At 45.8% G+C, this 18830-nt stretch overlaps 2 protein-coding genes across 2 annotated transcripts; one reads left to right on the forward strand and one right to left on the reverse strand.

Moving 5' to 3' along the window:
- The first annotated feature begins 2192 nt into the window (after positions 1 to 2192).
- LOC147342400 (mas-related G protein-coupled receptor member X2-like) lies at positions 2193 to 7247 on the forward strand. Its single transcript, XM_086384135.1, has 5 exons — positions 2193 to 2231; positions 6163 to 6323; positions 6512 to 6704; positions 6761 to 6826; positions 7044 to 7247. Exons 1-5 carry the CDS (start codon positions 2193 to 2195, stop codon positions 7245 to 7247), a joined length of 663 nt encoding a protein of 220 aa, XP_086240261.1.
- Positions 7248 to 11827: 4580 nt separating this feature from the next.
- On the reverse strand, positions 11828 to 15120 carry LOC147342401 (serum amyloid A protein-like). Its single transcript, XM_086385109.1, has 4 exons — positions 14969 to 15120; positions 14473 to 14564; positions 12505 to 12643; positions 11828 to 12111 (listed from the first exon to the last, which is right to left on the reverse strand). Exons 1-4 carry the CDS (start codon positions 15103 to 15105, stop codon positions 11946 to 11948), a joined length of 534 nt encoding a protein of 177 aa, XP_086241235.1. The 5' UTR covers positions 15106 to 15120; the 3' UTR covers positions 11828 to 11945.
- Between the last annotated feature and the right edge of the window lie 3710 nt (positions 15121 to 18830).

Raw genomic sequence — 18830 nt, forward strand, 5'->3', positions numbered from 1 at the left:
ACAATTTATACAACACTGATGGCCATTTTGTATGTTTCTAGTCTTCTGTTAATGCAAATAACCATGAACTTTTAACTCTGTGTGTGTGCGTGTATATATATATACGCACACACATGTATATATGATAAATTTCTAAAAAAGGAATTATAGGGGGAAAGTGTGGCTCTTTACATTTATTTATATATGTTGCAAATTGCCTTCTGTCAGTAGCTCTATAAATCTTCAGTCCCACCAGAAATGTCCCACAGCATCTCCCAAACAACCGTCTATCAAACTTTTTGGTCTTTGAAATTTTGGTAAATAAAATATAATTCAGTGTAATTTAATTTGCATTTCTATTGTTATGAGTTTGGTTTCACAGTTTTTCCTCTGTATAAGAACCATTTGTATTTTCTAGCAAATGTGAATTCATTTCTTGTATTTTAATATTTGTATTGGTTTGTTGGATTTTTTTATCAATTTGTAAGAACTTTTTTATATAGAAAAAATTAGAACTTTATGAGTAACAAACACTTTCCCAGCTTATTATTTACCCTTTGATTATGGTTGCTCATGTTTACCAAAATTTTCCTTATATTCTTGTCTTTTTTTTAGTCTTTTCTTTAGTTTCTTCTGAATTTTGTCCTATAGCTAGAGAGGCTTTCCCTGCTTTGATTTATAAAATAATTTTTCCGTGTGTTCTCTATGAATTATATATTTTATTATTTATTTAAAAATATTTAGTACATTTGGAACTTGACCTAACATCATTTGGAAAGTATATTTTCAATTTCAAGATGGCCACCCAGTTGTCTCAATCCCATCCGTTGACTAGTCCCTGTTTTACCCATTAGTTTGACAGGCAACTTTTAAAGCTAAATTACCATATACACTTGTGTCTAATTCTGAGTTGTGAGAATCAAGTTTTCTATGTTTAGGTCAGTACTGTCTCATTCTATTTATTGAGGCTTTATTCAATGCACTAAATGCCTTTATCATTCTTCCTTTTCAGAGGAAGTAGTTGGGATTTACTTTCTATAATTTTTTAAACTTATTTTTGTATCCAGAAGCACAGCTGATTGATTAAACAATGTTCGTGGCTCATGCACCTGTCCCAGTGCTCTCCTTGACTGTGGCGATGTTTCAGCTGGTGTCTGGGGTGTCCAGGAGTCCCATTCCACAGCTATATTCTCTCTTAAACCCACTCCACTTGGTCCTTCGGACCACTCTTCACTGCAGCCACCTTGGTGAGGTTGGCAAGGATTCCATTCTGCTGATCCAAAGGTCATTCTCTCCACTACTTGGGAGCATCTGACACGGCTGATCAATAACTGTGTCCATTGGGATTCAGGAATGCCACACTCTCCTGGTCTCCTTCCGTCCACAAAAGCTGTTCCTCCTCAGTGTTTTTGTTGGCTCCTCCTCCTCCAGACTTCTAACAGATGAAGACCCTTTGCTTCACCTTCACCTCTTCTCAGCCTTTATTCACATTCTGAGGGAGCTCAGCCAGGCCTTTGAGTGTAAGCTCCAAAAGGCCAGGATCTTACTTTGATTGCTCTTCACACCAAAAATCCACTGTTTCAAACAATGCCTGGGACGCAACAAGTACTTACTAAATATTTGCTGAATGAATGCATGGAAGAACTTATTTGAATGTATGAAATAGTTCCTAATTCAAATCACATGTTTAAAAATGATAAGTAGTTCAATACGGCTACAGGATGAATTGAAGTCATAGGACATAAGACTGAAAAGACTGGACACACAGACTATCTTGTCTAAAAAAATAGCAAATATTGTGAATTGGAGGAAGAAAAAAGACATGTTATGTATGCTGCATTCTTCACATTTCATAAAGGGAGCCTCATTATCCAGTTGTTAATATCGGTAAATTTAAAAATAGCAATATAATTCAACTATTCAAAGTTAATGATACTTGAAAGTAGTAAGAAGAATGGAAAGTACAACAAATGGTGGCCTCTAGAGAGTGGGATTTGGGAAGACTCCCCTTTGCATACATTTCCCAATCATTCTGAAACAATGCATTACTGCTATGATAGAGAAAACAAAAAAATGGGGTCAGGCCATGGTGAACTTTCAATCATCCTACGATAGACTGTATCCTCTAGTTATAAATCCTCACCTTGCATGTTCACATTGATTGACATTGCTACCCAGGCTCATAGTTGTCAATGACAAGTTCCAGAACAGCAATGACTCACTGGAAAGTGGACCAGGTGGGGCAGGATGAAGTGAGTGGAAGTGGGGCAAATGCAGAGAAAGGTCTCAATGAGGGATCACATCTCAAACAGCTCTGGTCTCTGAATGGCTCACAAGCCCTCTACAGGAAATCACAAGTCTGTCCAGCATCTTGAAAATCTTGCTTGGTCTCCACTCCAGCTCCTGAACACATCTTCCAGTTTAGAGGACAAAGATGAGTCCTCTGGCTTCGCTCAGTCCCTGAGAGGCTCTCCCCCTTCAGCACAGGCGGAGGTCAGCTCTCCCGCTCTGGCCAGAAGAATGGAAGAAAGATAAGGATGTATCCCAAGACCAGTCTTATTTCCAAAGCCAGTCCTGGGTTTTGCTCTAAGTTTCACATTGCGATGCTACATGCTGAGGGTCATGGTGTTTCCTTCATCTAAAAGCAGGAGACATGGAGCTCTCTACTAGCATCTCTGCGCGCTGGCAGCTCCGATGGTGGAAGATCCAAATGGGGTCAACCAGGACCTTTCTCTCTTCTGATTCATCTCCACTCTCCCCTTGATCCCAACCATTCAGATCTGCTGTCTTGGAGAGAATGTTGCCTCTTATGTTAATTTAGGGAACAAGGTCACACACAGGCATTGCTTCCTGGAGCTGGACTGCTGGTACCCAGATCCCATTGTTTCCTGGCTTTTCAAAGTTTTCTTCTGTTGTGGATCTGGCAGAGTCCCAGGAGGAAACAGCCCAAACTGGAATAATTGAGGAGTGTTGCATGAGGGGGCTAATTGCAGAGACAGGCAGGGGTTAGGGAAAGTGACAATGCATGGAGAAGCCCCCTAAGGCAAGCAGTCGTGAAACATTTCCACCTCGAGGCTTAAAGGGACCAAGGAAGGAGCAGTTGGCCAGAGAGTGTGTAACAGAAGAGGAGAACAGGTATTGGGGGCGTATTTGAAGAAAATCCTTACATGAAGATTTTTCTCGGGCGCTCCTCACAAATAATGAATGGTGAAGCAGGGAACAGTAGGAAAGCCTAGGACAGGGCTGCAGGAGACGGGGTGGTGTTGGGCCTGCTCTTTGCAGTGACATCCCAGGAACATCCTTTGACCCCTTAGGTCTCAGCTTCTTCCTCTATGAAATGAGGCTATGACAACAGACAATCTTTAAGGAACATGCTAGATGCCAGGGATACAATAGTGAACAACAACGGGAGAGACTTAGTCCTTATGGAGCTTCCAGTTTGGACTATATACATGTATATGTCTCATACCAAAGAAAATAGATTCACAAACCGTTAAGTGCCCTAAGCAGGGATGGCTTAGGTTCTGGTTCCCCACCAACATCCTTCCATGGTCAGTGTCAGGGCTGTGGGATCTTGCTTCTCTAAGAGAGGGAAACACGGATGATTCTGCCCTTGATTTCTCTCTGGGCCATAGCAGAGGACATGTCCTCTTCCCGCTTGGAGGTCTCCTGCCCCTGTGAGTCCTCTGGATTCCAGAGCCTTTGTGAAGCAAGAAAGGGCTTCTGCATTCTGCTGTCTGTTCCTAAATGAGTTCCACTCACATCTTGTGTTCTCTGTTTGACGGGCTTCTCTACCTCTGTGTTTTGGAGTTTGCTTATATTAGTCATTTTTAGTTTTGGTTTTGGTTTTTTCAGGCCACAATATTGAGTGCCACCATGGATTTACTTTGGGAGTCACTGCTCTGCTTTTCCGCACATCCACATGTAATCAGCACCACAGCAGTGGTGGGTCTGGAGGGCTGATCAAAATTGTAGACCCTAAGGAGCCCTATTGGGTTCAGATTCACCCTGTGTGAGACCAGGAGCAAAACATTTGTCTTTATTGTGCTTCATTCCATCCTCTGTAAAATGGGAACAATATTAGTTCTTACCTCAATAGGGCTCTTCAGAGGAGTAAAGGAGACCATACCTGATAAACTCTCAATCAGCTCTCCCACCCCCAGAGGTGAGCTAGTGCTCTTTCTCTGAGTGAATTCTGCAGCAGCGTCTCTACATTCCAAGCCCTGCAGCTTTTTTACTTCCCCTCATAGACTCACAGACTCATCCTGCACAAAAGCTCACTCAGCAAACCAAACTCTCCCAGTGATCCCCCAGGATAGAAAATGGAGTGGGTTTCTGCTGCTCATACCCTGCACCCCACTTCCCAGTCCCCCCAGACATCGCCAAACTTGAAATTCCTCTTTTTAGTGGCCCTCTGACCTTGCCTCATTTACTCTTCCTCCACTGTATGCAGCTCAGCCCTAAATCCTACCCCTAAATTATGCACTGAAATGATTCTAGGTGCTCAACAAAGCCTTGTAGAGTCCTCACTTCGAAGGCACCTCAGTGATCAATGTAGGTTATTTGGGCAGAATGTCATTCTAAACACACACAGCTCTCCACAGGAATGAGATCTTCATCATGTTACAAATGTGTGTCCTAATGCCTTTATTTGTACATCTATACTAACTTATATTCCAAATCCTCAACTTCATTGGGCTCCTCCATTCATTTATTCAGAAAAGGCAATGGCACCCCACTCCAGTACTCTTGCCTGGAAAATCCCATGGACAGAGGAGCCTGGTAGGCTGCAAGTCCATGGGGTCGCTAAGAGTCAGACACGACTGAGCAAATTCACTTTCACTTTCCACTTTCCACTTTCCTGCATTGGAGAAGGAAATGGCAACGGGGAGCCTGGTGGGCTGCAGTCCATGAGATCGCTGAGAGTAGGACATGACTGAGCGACTTCACTTTCACTTTCCACTTTCCTGCACTGGAGAAGGAAATGGCAACCCACTCCAGTGTTCTTGCCTGGAGATCCCAGGGACGGGGAGCCTGGTGGGCTGCAGTCCATGAGATTGCTGAGAGTCGGACACGACTGAGCGACTTCACTTTCACTTTTCACTTTCCTGCATTGGAGAAGGAAATGGCAACCCACTCCAATGCTCTTGCCTGGAGATCCCAGGGATGGGGGAGCCTGGTGGGCTGCCATCTATGGGGTCACACAGAGTCGGACACGACTGAAGTGACCTAGCAGCACTAGCAGCAGCATTCATTTATTCATTCACACACTGAATGAATACTTATTGAGAACACACTGTGGGAATATAAAAAGCTCCCCTGTCTTCATGGAGCTGACACACTGAGCCACTGCTGACCCACCTGGCCTGGCCACCCTCGAACCTCTCCTAGCAAGAGATCACATACGTCTCATGTCCCTAAAGCACAGTCTTCTTTCTCCCCAGTGGATGGGCCTCTCTCAGTCATGAGGGTGGCCTGCAGTCACTCTACGTCCTCTTGACTTCATGCACCGGGGAGGAAACTTCTGGCCCAGGACAGAAGTAATGATCTGACCCAAGGCCCTCTCCTGGGCTCTCAGATTCTATCCCAGACATTTACCTGTCCTCTTCAGGAAATTCTGGGGACTTTGCATAACCTCTGGGCAGTGAGTTCTGGTGGAGGTGGGGCTCCATAACACTCCCATGTCAATGGAGGGTTCGTGTTATAGTAGAGAAAGCCCAGGCATTTGACTCAGAGAGAACTGGATTTGAATCCAAGTTCCAGGTTTCCATGGCTATACAGATTTCAGTAAGTACCTTAATCTCTGCAAACCTCTGGTTCTCTCCTCTGTGACACAGGGACAGTCACTCCCACCTAGCAGGGTGGCCTTGAGAGTAAATGATCACACAGCAGGTGCTCACGTCTTGTTTGTGTTCCCAGGGGCACAGTGTAGGGTTTCTGAGCTTGGATCCAGTCATCCCAGCCTAGGGGACCAAAACCACAGCAACGAATGGAAGTGACCAGGCCCTTCATCAAACCCTAGACATGCAGATCCCGACCCTGACCTTGCTGCCCTCATATCCGCCCTGGTCCTGGCATGAAACACCATTGTGCCCTGGCTCCTGGGCTTCTGTGTGCACAGGAAAGCCTTCTCCTCTACATCCTCAACCAGGCAGGGCTGGTTTCCTCTCCCTCACCTTCCAGACTGCACATTTCCTGGAGACACTCCTCACTTCCTTCCACTCTGTCTCCAGCTCCATCGCCAACTGCTTCACCGCTGTGCTGACCTTCGCCTACCTCAAGGGCCTGACCTTGCTCAGCACCATTAGCCCTGAGTGCTGCTTGTCCATCCTGGGCCCCATCTGGTACCACTGCTGGTGCTCAAGACACACATCAGCTCTCAAATGTGCCAGCCCTGGGCCCTGTGTCTGCTGCTGAATCTTCTGGAAGAGAAATATTGTGGCTTCCTTTTAGGGATTTTGACTGATTGGTGTCCAGTATTTGATTTCATCATTGCTGGGTAACTGATTTTCTTATTGGTGGTTCTTGCTAGCTCCAGCCTGGCCCTGCTGGTCAGAATCCTCTGTGAGTCCCAGCAGCTGCAGCTGACCAGGCTGTGCGTGGTCATCCTACTCAGAGTGCTGGTCTTCCTCCTCAGCAGCCTGCATTTTGGCATCCAAAGTTTTCTGCTGTACCAATTTCAGGAGGATTTCAACATGTTCTTACATTATTTTAAGACAGGGATGGTCCTGTTTATAGCAGTGCCAGCTCTATCATTTGCTTTTTTGTTGACTCCTTTAAGCATCAGAGGCAGGGGCGGCTGGCCCTCAAGTTGGCTTTTCTGAGGGTTTTGGACGACACAGCTGAGGTGAAGAAAAGCGGAGGGAGCCTTCCTCAGGAAACCAGGGCAGTGTCAGTAGTTCCATGTAGCGATTCGGTATTAACCAGGGTTCAGTCAGAGAAGTAGTACTTACAGAAGATTCTCTGTATCACTGTGTAAATATGTACATATATTTGATCGGACACAGTTGTAGGTTCTGGTTAGACTGTCTCTGTAAGGCTGTTGCCTGTTTGTCTGATGCTAGAGCTTGAAGCCCACAGGACAAGCCAGAACTCAGGAGCGTGACATAAAGCCCATGAGAACCAGCCAGAACTTGTGTCAGTCTCTCTCAGCACCTGCGGTTTTGCTGGTCTGCAGAGGTTGGCTCCCTTCCTATGGAGCTGACCACCACCTGGTCCAGGAGTCAGAGAAGCCGCAGGAGTGTCAGGGGAAGGTGGAGCAGCTGTAGGCCGAGCAGCTGCCTTGTGCCAATGAGATGAACCGAGAGAGAAGCCACAACGCTCATGAACGTCCTGGTCCCCCAGCACCGACCTTCCACACATAGACACAGCAGGACTGCTGCTTCCTTTCCAACCGCCGCATCTTGTGCAAACTGGCTCTTGATGCCCACTTTACGTAGAAGCATAAAGAGAAAGGAGTTGTGGGAAACATTATTTAGCCTAACCAAACTGACACATCAACTTCAGACCCATCACAGTCCACTCCCTGTCAACTCAGCATCAGTAACCACCTCCCTAACCCATAGCTAATTCCGAATAAAGACAATAGCAAAGTCAAGCTTCCCGTACATGATGTACTTATTCCATATACATCTGAAACATACCAACCTTTTTCCACAAAGAGGATAAAGTCTCTTTTTGCTTTTCTAATATATTATGCTTATTCTTTTTCTAGTGAGTTATTCTCCCTTTTTGAAATCCTATAACTTAAACACTGAGCTATACAGTTAACTGTTGTTAGTACATGGACAGAGGAGCCTGGTAGGCTGCAGTCCATGGGATCGCTGAGGGTCGGACACGACTGAGCAACTTCACTTTCACTTTTCACTTTCATGCATTGGAGAAGGAAATGGCAACCCACTCCAGTGTTCTTGCCTGGAGAATCCCAGGGATGGGGGAGCCTGGTGGGCTGCCGTCTATGGGGTCGCACAGGGTCAGACACGACTGAAGCCACTTAGCAGCAGCAGCAGCAGCAGTACATATTCTGTATGATGATAAAGGAATAGATGAGAAGAAGAAAAATATTTGTGAAATATATATGTATATAAACATTCACATTACAGAAATACTCACAATAGACAATCCTTTCCAACTGGTCACATGGCTGCTGTTGCTGTGAACATATACCTTCTCCTACCAACTATTCCATCTAACCTTTGCACCTCACCTTTGCCTACAGGGGTAACTGCAATCTGTATTTCAGAATGGTCTGGGTCATCACAGTCTTCTTACATGGGTGTTGTCCCCTTCCATGACTTTTGCTCACAAGGCCTGTTGATGATATAATCACAGGGCAGAGGATAGACTCTGCTTTGAGGTCATAGAGACGTGGTTTGTATACCAACTTTGGCCCTATCAGTGTGGTCAATTTTCTTAAGACAGCAATCATCCTGATAATGATTAAGTGGGACAATGCCTGTTAAACCAAGTGCAGTGTCTGAAGGATTACCTTATCCAGGGGCCTTCCCCCCATCCGCAGGGGAACTTTGCCAATTCTGGGGTCCAGGACTGCTTCCACTTTTGAAGAAATCCACTTCAAGCAGAAGGTGGAAAGCAGTACAGGAAAAGTGTAAATACGTTTGGCCACTGCATTCAACCAAAAGGACAAATTTAAATGTTTCTGACAACTCTTTCCTTAAATGTCCCACAATTTCCATCTCAAAACAACTAAAAGAATTAAAATTCAGTCTGAAAGTAAAAGTGAAAGTGAAGTCGCTCAGTCGTGTCCGACTCTTTACGGCCCCATGGACTGTAGCCCACCAGGCTCCTCTGTCCATGGGATTTTCCAGGCAAGAGTACTGGAGTGGGTGGCCATTTCCTTTTCCAGGGGATCTTCCCAACCCAGGGATCGAACCCGGGTCTCTCACTTCACAGGGAGACGCTTTAACCCCTGAGCTACCAGGGAAGCTCAAAATTCAATCTACTCCCCAAAAAGGGAATCATCCCTAATTTTGACAAGAAATATTCTAGCTTCACCCAGGGCCTGTCATAGAGTAAACACAGCAAATATTTGTTAAATAATTATTGAATAAAGGATTTAGTAAATAAATAAGTCAGTGAATTTTTAGTTCAAGCCTGTGATAAATCTCTATTTAACAGATTTAGATCACTTATCTTTAAGTTTATTACTTTACTGATTTCATCAGAAAAATCAACTACAGAATGTATGCTTCATGAAAAAGTTCATGCAGTTTCCTTTCCTTGCCCTCTTAAAGCCCCAAGTACAAGACTTCTGCCTGCTCTGTGCCTTTAACCTACTTTGACGGGATGCTCCCTCTCCTCCCTCATTGCAATTTTCCACTGATTATAGATAGACGACATGTCCCTTTAGGGCAAGGCCATATAAGATTTACTTTTATATTCCTAAATGCTTCACAATATATATTTTACTAATTTAGTTATACATCCGCATTTTTAATTATTATAATATATGACATTTATTTACTGGGGATGCATTTTCTATTTAATAATTGTTATGTTTAAGTTGTTGCTATAGTTTCTGTCCCCCTAAAACCCATAGGTTTAACCCTAATTCCTAATGTGATGGTATTTGAAGGTAGAGAGTTTGGGAGGTGATTAGGTCACGAGAGTGGAGCCTTAATGAGTGGGATTAGTGCCCTTATAATACAGACCCCAGAGAGCTCCCTTGCCTTCCTGCCACATGAGAAGACAGGAATAAGACGGCCATCTATGAACAAGGAAGTAGAGTCTCACCAGACACAACCTTCTAGCACCTTGATCTTGGCCTTCACATCCTCATGAACTGTGAGGAATAAATTTCTGTTGATTATAAGGCACTCGATTAATGATATTTTGTTATAGCAGATTGAATGGACTGAGAGAAAAGTACAACTTCCATACAATGAATTTCACACGTCTTAATTCACCTGTCAATGAGTTTGGCAAATCAATCACCTATGTAACCCACATCCTCAAGAGATTTTGAAGGTTTCCATCATTTCAGAAACTCCCTCTCAGCCCCTCCCAGGCTATCCCCTCTGCCTCCAGAGGCAACTACTCTTCTTTATCATTAAATATCAGTTTTTTTAACCTGTTCATGAACTTCGTATAAAGTATACACTCTTGTGGAAGTCTTCTTCTCAATATAATTTGAGAAACAGTCGTGTTTATTCTGTCCCCTTTATTGCTGAATAGAAGTCCATTGTACAGACATGTCACAGTTTGTTTACCCACTCTTCATTTGATGGGCATTTGGATTGTTTCCAGTTTGAGGCAACATTTCTCCCATGCCAACTGGGCCTGATGTTAATCTGTCAGTAGAGGGCTCTGGAGGGACAAGTAGGATTTACCGCCATCTCTTCCAGGTCCCGTGTCCTTCCTTCCATCCAGCTCCTCACGCACAGGACACCCACTGGCACTCTGGAGTTTTATGTTATTCCCAGCCACTGAAGTTTCCCAGCAATTGCTGTGGCCTCACAGCTGGATTCCCAAGGTGTTCAGCAACATTCTGTCTCCCTAACAATACATTAATACCACAGACTAGGTGGCTTCAACCAGAGAACTTCATTCCTCACACATCTGCAGGCTGGAAAGTCCAGGACCAAATTGCAAACCAACTTGGTCCCTGGTGGGAGCTCTCTTCTTGGTCAGTGGATGGACACCATCTTGTTGTGTCTTTACAGGAGAAAGAGAAAGCTAGCTCTCTGACGTCTCTAACATTATAAGGATCCTAATCCTTCCAGCCCAGGCTTCCACACTTATGACCTCATTTAACCTTATTTACTTCTTTGATCTGAACAGCTCCATTAGGAGTTGGGCTTCAACATAGAAATTGGGGAGGGGGGACACATTCAGTCCGAAGCACTGCCCTTTCCACGGCTGGCTTCCAGGGAGCTCAGAGGCCTTCTAACCCTGCCCCATGTGTGCTGCCTTAAGGTGAGTTCACAGGAAACCGCAGCTGCATGCCCAGTGAGTTCAACTGCACCCCTGAGTGGTTCCATACCAAGCTTCATGGGTACAGGGGGGACATCTTACTTGTCAGCTTTGGATTGGGACACCAGCAATCTTTATCAGCCTTCCCATGGGCTACAGGCTTCCCAACAAGATCAAAACCTCAGCTTTCTGTATTTCTTAATCTCTTAGTAGTTAATCCTACAACCAGTTAATAATACCTTGTTTGAAAATTTCCCCTTATAAATCACTAACTGGTTTCTGGACACTCACTTACAGAAGTAGACTCTCTGTCCTGCTCTCTGCCCACTAATATTTCTGCAAGTAAGCTAGTTAAAATAAGAAGCTATGAGGAAACATTCACAAGCGAGGAGGCTCGATGTCTTCATTTAGGCTTCAAATAAGACCAGAAAATATAAACTAGCAGGAAACAGTGCTGGAGGGAGTTCCGAATGGCACAGAAAGAAGCTGGTTCATAGATGGGTTTCTAAGAGCTGCTGAGAAATGAACAGGAGATCAAGGTGGCAGTTTCTGGAGCAGGATTCCACTGTCCACTCCTCCTAGGGCTGTGTCCATGCCCCACACAGAGAGCACCGAGGACAGGCCAGGGGACTAGACCCCATGACAGTGAAGGGGACAGGACACAACTGCAGGGAGTGAGAAGGCCTGACTGAGAATGGCCTGGAAATGGCCCCCGTGTCACCAGAGGGGCCTGGAGAGGGAGCGGGTCTGATTAGGGAAGGCTGGAGAGGGCGTCTGTCCTGAATGATGCTGAGATTGTGTGCCAGAACCAAACACACGTCTGAAGGCACAAGCTCAGCCTTCATGTTGGTGTCCGGCCATCAGTCCTGGAACTAACAGGATGTCCTTATACCAAGAATGACACACAGTCTCAGTATTCCATCTCTTGAGCATTTATTAGATCTGCTGCCTTCTGAGGACAGAGAACTCTCTAGGTCAGCGTCCCTGCCCTTGGGGACTCACATCCCCATCTCCTGAGCAGAGGGAGAGGCAGCTCAGTACTTGTCAGGCAGGCCAGCAGGTCTGAAGTGGTTGGGGTCTTTGCCGCTCCGGCCCCATTCGTTGGCAGCCTGGTCGGCCCTCGAGTCCTCCTGACCCTGGCCACTGGTCGTACCCTTAAACAGAGGGTCTGTGAATCTCTGAATATTTTCTCTGGCATCACTGGAAAGGAGGAGGGCAGGGAGGGGATTAATCCAGGACTATGAGCCACAGCCTCACCCCTCCCATCTCTCCTCTTTCCAAGGGATCAATGACTCTGAGAGGAGCCAAGGAAAGAGGGGCTACAACCCTGAGGTCCCCAGGCACTACCACCTCAGCACAATCCCCTGTATGTTGGGTGAACAGCACCCATAGAGGGAGGGTGGAGAGTCGCCGGTCTCACCAGCCTTGCTCTGCTCTTCAGCCCCTCAGACCTCACACTGGGCACTGGAGGGTATTTAATAGTAGGAGGGCCCACAGCCTTACTGGAAAGTTCTCCAAGGCTTAGCCTCTCCAGGTTGTCCTAAGCAGCCAAGCTCTGCTCACCCGTCCCTGCATCCCCAGGGACCTTGGTACCTGATCACTTTAGCAGCCCAGGCACCCCCCGGTCCTCTTTGGGCAGCGTCATAGTTTCCGCGGGCGTGGAAGTATTTGTCTGCACCCTTGTAGTTGGCTTCTCTCATGTCAGAGTAGGCTCTCCACATGTCTTTAGCCCCTGGAAAGCAAAGCACGTGGAGTAAGGATTATCAGGGGAGAGAAAACGGTAACACAGCTTACAGAAGAATCAAGGAATGAAACATCTTCCACCAACTCGGTTTCAGCCTGTGGTCATAGCACCACGGATGCCGTAGGGTGAGAAGAGCATTCCTTATGCCCAGTTGCCTGCTCCTGGTACTGGAATGAGAGTCATTGGGGTGGGGTAGGGGAGGGGCTACAGTTGTGGGACCTGTTTGTCTGACCCCTGTGATGCTGTCTCTGCTGCATGTCAATGAGGGCTCTACCTGATATGTTTAAGGACAGAGAGAGTTATTACAGGACAGGATTCCTCAACAGCATTCTATTGAAATTTGAGACCAGGTACATTGTTGCTGTTCAGGGCTGTCCTGGATATTATAACATGTCTAACAGCATCCTTGACCTCTCAAACTATTCCCCAGTGTGACAACCGAAAATGCACCCAAACATCACCAAACGTCCCCAGGACACAAAGTTGCCCTGGGTCCAGAACCACTGTTGTAGACAAAGCTGCATAGGATAAGCTCCAGGGCACGTGGGTGAGTGAGGAGGTGACATGCGAGACAGATTCTGAGAAAGGGGCAGACATACAGCTCCTCTGCTCTGACACCTAAGAAATGTGTTTCTGCCTCAAGAAAGGATCAACTGTGACTTGATTCCCCTGCCTGTTAGGTGAGTGAACGGAATCCTGAGAACTCTCCAGTGGACGGTACTGATGATGTGGGCTGCTTGAGGCAGTGGGTCTTTTCCTCAGCCTGGCTGCACTTTCCAATCATCTGGGGAGACACTGAAAGTCCCCTGAGCCCTCACAGCCCAAGCCAATCACCTCCCCATCTCTGGGCTGGTCTCAGGCAGCAATAGTTTTCATGGCCCCCCAGGTGACTCCAAACTGCAGCCAAGATTGCTCAGCCCCCAGCTTGAGGAAGTGGTGCTGGGAGAAGTCTACTCGGTGAGAGCCTTGGCCTCAAACACAGCTGGGTTCCCACCTCTGTCCTGCCACCTGCTGACGGGCACTCAGTCCCTGGGCGATGGACTCGGATGCTCTAAGCCTCGGTTTTCTCCCCTTTTGGTGGAGGAAGATGCCCCCTCAAGGAGGTTTTCTGCAGGTAAGTAGGTGACCAACTGTCCCAGCTTGACCAGAACTGCCCCTGTCTTCGTGGAACTGGCCCAGTTAGTGCTGCTAGTGTCCTGGAAAACTCCCCAGCCCTGGGCAGAGCAAGAGAGTGGGTCACTTGATTTGTGTGAAAGGGCTGAGTTCCTGGTGGAGGCTTTCATATGATATTAGGTGCCCCCCCCCATCCCACACATACACACACCTTTATTTTTTGTAAGTTTAACAGCTAGGAAAGGGTAGGAAATAGACTAAAGCAGGGACGGTGTCACTGAGTATAGGAAGGACCGACAAGGTGTTCTGAAGGTCTCTGAATTGTCCAACTAGGAAATGGAAGGAAGGAAGAGAGGAAGGGAGGGAGGGAGGGGCAGGGATGGAAAGACAGGAGAGGAGAACAGATGGACCGCTTTCACCCTACTTCGTGCAATTGGTCTGAGGGAAAGTTCGTTCCATTTCAGAATTCTTTTGTGCCTTCCACTCAAACTGCTATTTCAGCTGGAAATGATGCGCGTTCTTTCTCTAGTACCTGATGGACATAAATCCTGTGCTTTTCAAACTCTCTGAAAAAAACTCCCCCAACACCTGGCACATTCTACCACATATGGGAACACCTCCTAGGACCGCAGCTCCAACCCTCAGGGGTGTTTAGGGTGAAGCCTAGAGGCCCAAGAATGCCATTGCCCCTCCATTGGCCTTACCTTCATAAGCCTCACCAAGGAAGGACATCCACTGGCTGTGGACTCCCAGCACCAAGGAGCAGAGAATGAGGCCTGTGAAGAGCTTCATTGTGCTGAAAGGAGAGGAGAGGGTCAGGGAGACACGGACAAGCCTCGCACCCCCTCTGCCTGGGGTTTGTATGTCGAGGAGAGCCTGGCTGTTCATCTCTACTAGACTCTCAGTGGTCCTACTAGGCACACTGCAGTAGGACCTTACTCGCAGCCTCACACCCTCAATTCTGAATCCACCAGCCCTGAACCCAAGACTGTCTAAGAGGTCAACCAGATAGCTTTGATGGAAGAAGAGGACCGTTGGGTCCAAGCTGTGTCTTACTAAAGCAGCCTTTTGTTAATCAAAAAGCATTTCCCATGAACCAGTCTGCCAGGACTGACCATATATAGGGGAAAGAGAAATCAGAAAAATTATGTTTTAAAGTAAGAGTTTTCAAAGAAATGGCTCCTTGAAGTGGTTCCTCACCTGATCCCCAGTGGAGGAGAGCACTGGTCCGTGCCTGCTGCGGAGAGGTGGCTGTATTTATTCTGAGCCATCCCTGGGAGGGACAGGGGTGAGGAGAACAGCTGGTCTGGCGCCCGGGGAGAGTCCCTGCAGGTCATTTCTCCTACATATCTGCAAAGGGTGACTTACCGGACACCAATGGCTGTCCTCATCCACAGGTCATTTCCCTGGTTGTGCAAGCCTGAGGAAATGATGGAGGCCTGATCTGCCTGGTGACCACTATGGGGAAGACGGCTGTCCTGTCAGCAGTGGAGAGACTGAGGCAGGGACCCTGGGCTGCAGCGCTCCAAGATGGCGGCCTCCAGGCTGCTGGAAGGTGTGTGGTTAGGGATGACGCCTCCAGCCTGCACCTTGCTTTCCTGGTCATTTCCTCAGGATGGTCCCTGCTAGAAACTAAATCCTTTGAGCTCATGTCCAAAGCCCTTGAGCTTCAAAACCGACAGACCAGCCCCAGGGAACCTCATGGGTGCCCTGAGCTCCTTCCACTGCTCCGTGCACCAGTGCTGAGCTGTCAGTTCCAGGGCACAGAAAGCCCTCTCAGTCTCTCAGCCATGCGTTTCATAACAGTCAACACTTACTAATGATTTTTTTTAAGTATAATAAAATAAGAGAACCTTTTCAACTTGATAAAGGTTAAGTCAATAATCTATAGCAGCAGTTGTCACAGTGTTTTCTCTGCAAACCTGAGGATCTCTTACGACCCTTTCAGGGGGAGTCTATGATATCAGAACTATTTTCACAATAATATTCAACAGTAATAATCTTTTCCTTTTTCATTCTCATTTTCTCATGAATGTACTGGGTGTGAAATGTTTATTGATACACTTTTAGATTTCTGCATTCAACTGACCTTTAAGAAACTACCACTTGTCAAGTTTTGGTATCATATCAAAGAATAGCTTGAATTATCTTAAAACTCTGTTAAAATGCTCTGCCCTTTTCCATCTATGTTTCTGTGTAAGGTTGAATTTTTTTCACCTTACTTGGGTTCATACTTCAATCCAAATAATGTATTATGACAGATTGAGTGCAGGGTCAGATGTGAGAACCCAGATATCTTTGATTAAGTCAGATTTTTTTTTAATTTTTAATGTAAACTTACTATATTTGTTATCATTTTTTTGTTTTGGAAAAAGATTGTTTTCATTAAAATATATTATTTATGTTAACATAATGGATTTATTATTATCTTTACTTATTTGACCATTTATTAGACACTCTGCAAATAGTTTTTCATAAATTAACTTTTTATGAAGTTTTCATAAAACTTCATAATATCATGAATGATATATTATTGTGTTTCAATATTCTTTAACATTTTTTTCATTCTAGTGTGATAAATCCTGATAGAGTTTCCATAAATAAAAGTTCTTTGAGGTCTTCAATAATTTTTAAGAGTATGATGGGACCTTAAGGCCAAACAGTTTGAGAATCATTGCTCTACAGCAAATATTATGTGTAAAAAAAAAACCTTCAGGTGCATTCTCAAGAAGGCCAAGGATAAGACATGGATTCCTCTTCAGATCAACTAATTTCACATTCTCCTGGAGGACCCATTGCTAAGACAAGAAACAGGAGGAGGGTAAGAAATGAAAGAGAAGAAATGAAACCATCATTATTTCAAGATGATACAACCTTTTACATAGAAAATCCATCAGCATAAAGTGGACAGAGGAGGCTGGTGGGCCACAGTCCATGGGGTTGCAAAGACTTGAATATGACTGAACACGTGTGCATAACAAAACCTTTCAGAGAATTCAGTGAGATTGCCATGTTTCACATAAAAAAATCAATTGTATTTCTCTACACTAATTTTTAACAGCTAAAAAATACAACACAAAATAGCATCAAAGCATTAACTATCTAGGCAAAAAGCTTTAAAAATACACCAATATTTATAGAACAAATTTAAGTTTGTTAAGGGATAAAAAGTGGAGATGTGGGAATGTCATGTTCATGGAGAGGATGTTAGTAAAGATGTCAGTTCTCCTTGGGTTAATATATAAATTCAGTTCAGTGCTAATCAAAAATTCCCAGGGGAATTTTTTTAGGAACCCAACAGATTTATTCTTTATGGATGAATGAAGGACCATGAATAATGATGCCAATTAAAAAATAAGAGCCAAGAGGGGACATGCCCTAGTCTCTGAGTTGCATGAGCTTGAGATTTAGCCCAAGTGGGGAGACAATTCTGAATGCTGTGTCTGTGTCTTCAGGTCAGAGGGCATCCCTGGGGCCGTGAGAACTGAGAGCTGTTTGTAGTGCCAGTTATGTTCAAAATAAGCATCAGGGAAGGGAATCCTCACAGCTTTAAAGATCCTTCTCCCCCCGGGTCTGGATGAAATAATTTCACATCAAGTAATGGGTGCCCACGGAGAAGTGTGTGCACCATCCCCTGCTTCACCATCCTAAGGGGAATGTTAAAATGGTGTTGGGCCACACCTGGGGATGATTCACGCGAGATGGGACCGAGAAGGTGAGGACCCAGTAGGCATGCTCTTTCATCCTCCCTGCACCAGTGCGAGCAGTGTGGCCAGCACTCTGTGGTGTCCAGGAACAGGTTTGTTACTTGAGGTAGGGAGCAGGCCAGGGAAAGAGGAGTGTGAATAGTGAATGGAACACACTGGGGAGTGAAGGTTTCCCTGGGATGGATACAAGCAGGAGGTGGAGGAGTTAGAGAGTGTACTGTCTGGGTTGTGATTGTGGAGAGGCAGGCTGGGGGCAAAAATGTGTAAAAGTTGAGAAAAAAGGAGGCACTTGTACTTATCTGATGAGAACTCTAGAACATAGCAGAACCTGCCATGGAGAGGTCACTAGATTCTTGACCACTCTGCAGAGAGGGAAGAATGGACTGCTGGGTTGACTGAGACTAGAGACAGTTAGGTCAAAGAAGCGAGATTCCAGGGATTTTAACATGACAAAGCAAGCCAAGCAAGGCTCCAACATCCACTGGCAAGGGCCTCATACAGTCTGGCTCATTTGATAGCAGCAGGAGGCCTGAGTCATTCCAAGGGTGCCTCAGAAGTTGTGTTAATTGCATTATTCTGTTCTGTATCTGTGTTTTTGATGCTTTCACATTCTGGGGACTCTGTGACCCTGGAGGGACTGCTTTTTCCAGAGGTAGCCAATTCTTAGAGATCAGTAAAGTAACCTGTAATAGTAAACTAACCTGTGAGTGAGCCTTTTCTATGGAAACCAACCAAGTCAGTCATACCTCAACCACCTCCTTTAAGGGGCTCTCACACTCTGGGTGTCTGTCTACCTGCCCTAATTGCTCCAGAGCCAGGTAGTAGACAACCAGAAACCAGCCCCTATGCCAAGAGCCAGCTGGAGGTGTTCAAACTAGCTAACCCTGCTCACCCTGCTTCACTGTTCTTCCCACAGAAACCACAATAAAGCCATTTGCTCATGCTTTCCCCCACTCTTTCTGTCCCCTGACCTCTGGGAGCTTTCTCATGTGGTCACCTTCTTCCCACTTGGCGTGGTGTGCCCCCTTCTTCAGGGATCTGTAACACACTCTTTTTAGTGGCAGCTGCCTTCTGATCTGTTGGCCTTACCATACCCAAATATTCATTGGAAGGACTGCTGCTGAAGCTGAAGCTCCAATACTTTGGCCACTTGATGCGAAGAGCCAACTCATTAGAAAAGATCCTGATGCTGGGAAAGATTGAAGTCAGGAGGAGAAGGGGATGACAGAAGATGAGATAGTTGGATGGCATCACTGACTCAACGGACATGAGTTTGAGCAAACTCTGGGAGATGGTGAAGGACAGGGAAGCCTGGCATGCTGCAGTCCATGGGGTTGCAAAGAGTTGGACATGAC

The sequence above is a fragment of the Bos grunniens genome, chromosome 29, assembly GCF_055505025.1.
Source record: "Bos grunniens cultivar Pamir isolate PY7600 chromosome 29, Bosgru_T2T1.0, whole genome shotgun sequence".
Lineage (NCBI taxonomy): Eukaryota > Metazoa > Chordata > Mammalia > Artiodactyla > Bovidae > Bos > Bos grunniens.

Bases quoted from the DNA above. Each gene is read 5' to 3' on its own strand.
- LOC147342401 (XM_086385109.1), bottom strand. From the start codon at position 15,105: ATGACCTGCAGGGACTCTCCCCGGGCGCCAGACCAGCTGTTCTCCTCA. The intron at 14,565-14,968 runs GTGAGGAACCAC...CTCTCCTTTCAG, and splicing joins TCTCCTCCACTGGGGATCAG to CACAATGAAGCTCTTCACAG. The intron at 12,112-12,504 runs GTACCAAGGTCC...CCTCCTTTCCAG, and splicing joins TGGGCTGCTAAAGTGATCAG to TGATGCCAGAGAAAATATTC.
- LOC147342400 (XM_086384135.1), top strand. From the start codon at position 2,193: ATGACTCACTGGAAAGTGGACCAGGTGGGGCAGGATGAA. The intron at 6,705-6,760 runs GTCCTGTTTATA...GACTCCTTTAAG, and splicing joins ATTATTTTAAGACAGGGATG to CATCAGAGGCAGGGGCGGCT. The intron at 6,827-7,043 runs GTGAAGAAAAGC...GTCTGATGCTAG, and splicing joins TTTTGGACGACACAGCTGAG to AGCTTGAAGCCCACAGGACA.